This window comes from Zeus faber, assembly GCF_960531495.2.
Source record: "Zeus faber genome assembly, chromosome: 17".
NCBI classification, from domain to species: Eukaryota; Metazoa; Chordata; class Actinopteri; order Zeiformes; family Zeidae; genus Zeus; species Zeus faber.
This window is the reverse complement of record NC_137204.1, coordinates 31,261,119-31,265,273: the sequence shown is the minus strand read 5'-3', so window position 1 is coordinate 31,265,273 and position 4,155 is coordinate 31,261,119. Positions and strand designations below refer to the sequence as shown.

General features: G+C 51.7%; 1 protein-coding gene across 2 annotated transcripts in view; it reads left to right on the top strand.

Moving 5' to 3' along the window:
* The window catches only part of fktn (fukutin), an 18,488-nt gene that overhangs the window by 7,082 nt on the left and 7,251 nt on the right, over positions 1-4,155 (top strand). For both annotated transcript variants that reach the window (XM_080018391.1, XM_080018392.1), the window contains exon 6: positions 2,278-2,410. In XM_080018391.1, the coding sequence (XP_079874517.1) occupies positions 2,278-2,410 (133 nt within the window). The remainder of the gene's footprint in view (positions 1-2,277; positions 2,411-4,155) is intronic.

Sequence of the window (4,155 nt, the reverse complement as noted above, 5' to 3'; positions counted from 1 at the left end):
AAGTCCCAAAGTTGATCTTTCAGGGAAATTTTTATATCCATGAGTGCATCACGGCCGTAGGAGAGCACTGCCGATGAGTTTTTGGCGGACATAGTGATATAAAACGGATAAAAGTACCAAAAATGTGCATAACAACAGGCATGCCTGTGCGGCGCCACGTCACAAAGATCGATCAAAGATCTGGAGCACCCTCCAGATCGGACTTACCCATCAGCACGATGGGACTAGACCAGTCACTCGTGGCCAATGTTCAGCATGGCCACTAATTCCTCCTGCACGATCTTGTGTTTATGTTCGGGCAGGCGATATGGCAGAAAGTGCAACTTCACCCCTGGGGTCGTCTCCACATGGTGGTGTATGAGGGACGTGAGGCCTGGTAGGGAGGAGAAAACATCAGGGAAGCGACACTAAAGTGCGGCCACGTCTGCCCTCTGGGATGGAGAGAGATGGTAGCTTAACAGGGCTGTTGTATGATCGGTCACTTTTTGAACCTCTGGCCCCAACTCATCACGCTCAATCACCGGCGTGACCAGTGCCTGTCAGACTGTTCGACCTGTGACCACAAAAGGCCCTTGCCACTTCGTGAGCAATTAAGAGTTGGACGTAGGGAGCAACACTAACACCTTGTCTCCCGGTGTGAATTGCCTGAGCCAAGCCCCCTGGTCGTATGAGAGGCACTGACGTTCCTGAGCCCAGAGCAAATTCTCCCGTGATAACGGCCCAATCAGCATGTGTAACTTTGCTCTCAGGGCCATAACATACTGTATTTTGTTCTTACTGGTGCTACGACCTTCCTCCCAGTTTGCTTTAATTAGGTCTAGCACCCACTGCGGTCTCCTGCCAAAGAGTACTTCAATCATGTTTTCAAGCGTTTTATTAAAGCGCTCCACCAGACCATCGGTCTGGGGATGGTAAACGCTGGTCCGAGTTGAGCGGACGCCCAGACACTCATAAAGTTCCCGAAGTGTACGTGACATAAAGGTAGTGCCCTGGTCGGTCAGGATTTCCTTCAGAATCCTGTCTCAGGAGATGATCTTCAACAGCACCTGTGCCACATTTTTGGCACAGGACCTCATGGCCGAGGTGACCGGCCATCAGGTTATGGTGAGCCGCTGGAAGGGCACTCCCAGCATCCCTTCAGCACCAACAACCGGGTTATCTCCTCTCCTGTCTGAGTGTCACGGCTCACTCGATATAACTTGTCCCTATTCACCGAAAAATACTGGTGAGTGAGCACGGTGTCTGGGCGCATCAAAATGCCATCGATTTCAACTACCCCCCCCCAAATGCCCCGCGTAGGGTGTCATCCTGCAACTGCTCCAATGGAAAATCGTCGATAGGGAAGGTCAAGGGGACCAGAGAAGATCCGACTTGGGTTTCCACCACCCCTGCACCAATTGCCCCTGCCGACGACCCCTCCGCATCACCACTCAACACTCACATTTCCCAACCCACTGTGAGTGCACTCCCCTAGCCTCTCTCATAAACACGTCAAACCCTCGCAAATCCGTGCCCAAAAACAGGACGTGCGACAGGCGGGAACTAACCGCAGCCTGTACCCTATGCTTTTTCCTCTTGTTAAGGATTTTGAGCCGGACCATCGCATTTGTGTGAATATACCCATGAACGCAAAGAACCTCCACCTGAGACGCCTCCACCTAGCCCCGGGTTGAGCCAGGCGTCGCTGGACCATCATCTGCGAACAGCCCTAGTCCAGCAAAGCCTAATGTCTACCCCCTTGTAGCCTCACCGTACTTGGTAGGCCCCTTCCTGACCGGGGGAGGGGTCTGGCTATCTGGCAACCCGGGCCACCTGGTCGAGTTCCATCCGGGGGCAGTCCTGAAGGTCTGCGCAGCTCCCTGATTTCCCGCAACAGCACCGCCCTGGGAGCCGACAGGGGACGGAGAGGGGACAGCACGGGAAAGGGAGAGAGCGTCCCGCAGCACTACAGGACCTGGCTGGTAGACATCTGCCCTCCCCCGGGCTGGCGGGAGCTGATTCGACCAATTCGAGGCAGCTTGGCGGCTGCAGGGAAGGGAGGCATGCCGCCATCTGCACCCGCAGCTTGATCACGCCCCTTGGTCCGCCCCTTGGCGGACCAAGGGGCCTGTTTATGTTTAGTTTACGTTTACTGTTTACATTTAGTTTTTACTGTTTACATTTACTGTTTACATTTAATTCTTACGTTTGTTGTTTACTGTTTACTTTTAATGTTTACGTTTATGTTTACTGTTCATTGTTTACGTTTAGTTTTTACTGTTTATGTTTACTGTTCAGGGTGGAGCTGGTGCTCACTGTGCTTGACGGGCTGGACATGCGCGTTCCCCGTAACACCTCCCACTTCCTGTTTCAACGGAGCCACGCCCACTTCCTGGAATGTCGCCATGGCAATGCCCGCACCTTCCTCCAGGTTCTCTCTCTCTCTCTCTCTCTCTCTCTCTCTCTGAATGCTGGGAGTTGGGTGTGTCAGAGTGGACCATGGCACAGCAGGGAAGCTCCTAGTCTGCTCAGAGGTCTAAGGTGGGGGAAGGAAGAGTTGAAAAGCCTTGGTGTGTTTTTTGAAAGTGATCCATTTCAAATGAAGGGTGCAGTGGAAAAGGTCTATGCCCGATTATCGAAATGGAAATGGTTGCTACCCCGGTTGTAATGTAGACGTTTTCGCACCACAGGAACGTTTTCATATTTCTAAGAACTTTTTGGAGGAACCGCCCTTTGCTTGTGTCCGCACTGCAAGAACAAGGAACTGTCATAGTGCTTAGAACTCCGTTTTGAGGGACTTAAGCTCCTACTCCAGCGCACGAGCTAACCGGCACAAGAGGAACCTTCAGTGACGTAAGTGCACGGTGATTGGTCCAGAAGAAAGTGCACGGTGATTGGTCCAGAAGAAAGTGCACGGTGATTGGTCCAGAAGTAAGTGCACGGTGATTGGTCCAGAAGTAAGTGCACGGTGACTGGTCCAGAAGTAAGTGCACAGTGATTGGTCCAGACGGCAGGCCACGGTCCCCCACGCCCGGTGCACTGAGGACAGACTGCCCGGTCGAGTCTCATCGCTCTGGGTACAGACCAGCCCCGGCACACTCAGCGGTAATAAAAAATAAGCAATAAAAATAAAAACAAACAAAAATAGTCTTTTTATTGTAGACGTATTTATTTTAATAAATTAATTACGGCCCGTAATTATACAAAAGTTGGAATTACTTTTTAAATGACGTCTTGTAGATCCCATATGAGTGACAACCCAGCAACTGGATGGATCATTTATTGCCTCAAATTAGATGAGAAACAGATGTTGGTGGACTGATCAGGTGAAATCAGTTAAAGTTTAAAGACTAAGACCAACATGGAACTCACACTGAAACCACACTGGCTGACACTCCAGAGTCCCAGTACAGTGCCAATGCAACCAGAAAAAAAGCCATTGAACGTATTTAGTTCTCAGGGGACCTCCCCTCAGGGAGTCTCCAGAGCTGCTCGGTTCAAATACCTTATAGGAGGAGGGTTTTGGTTGCCAACAACTTGGTTGCCTTGACTTTGCAGCACAGATTGATAGTCCTACCTCCACCTAGGTGCCTAAGCGAGGACATTCAGAGGATGATTGGATCGAGTCATCTGCCCTGTACCTACCAGTGGAAGGAGGAGGACAAGGCCTTGTGAACGTTCCATCCAGGGTGTTGGCAGCGGTTTGGGACTAAGCTGCAGGATACAGCTCTTTTTCTATTGAGGGAAGCTGGACGTCTCACTTCCTGCTGTAGCCGCAACAGGAACGACACCATTTGATCTGTGGATCCTGAAGGCCCGGTGAGTCTTTAAGACCTGCCAGGACCCTGATGCAACACCAGGGAAGTCTTCTGGCAGCCTGAGGTCAAGCCTGCACCGGGTGCTTGTGTCAAGCTTGGAGATGTGTTGGAAACAGCAGTGAAGCAGCAGCATCAGGTCCTCAAGACCGTTGGAAAGGAGTGTGGAGGAGGTCTGTGGCCCCTTCCAGGGGCCCTAGAGTGTTGTTGGAGAGGAGTGTGGAAGAGGTCTGTGACCCCTGCCAGGGCCCCTAGAGTGTTGTTGGAGAGGAGTGTGGAGGAGGTCTGTGACCCCTGCCAGGGCCACCGATGTGTCTGCTGAAGACCCTATTCTGTCTGACCAGTGGGCTGATGAATGTGG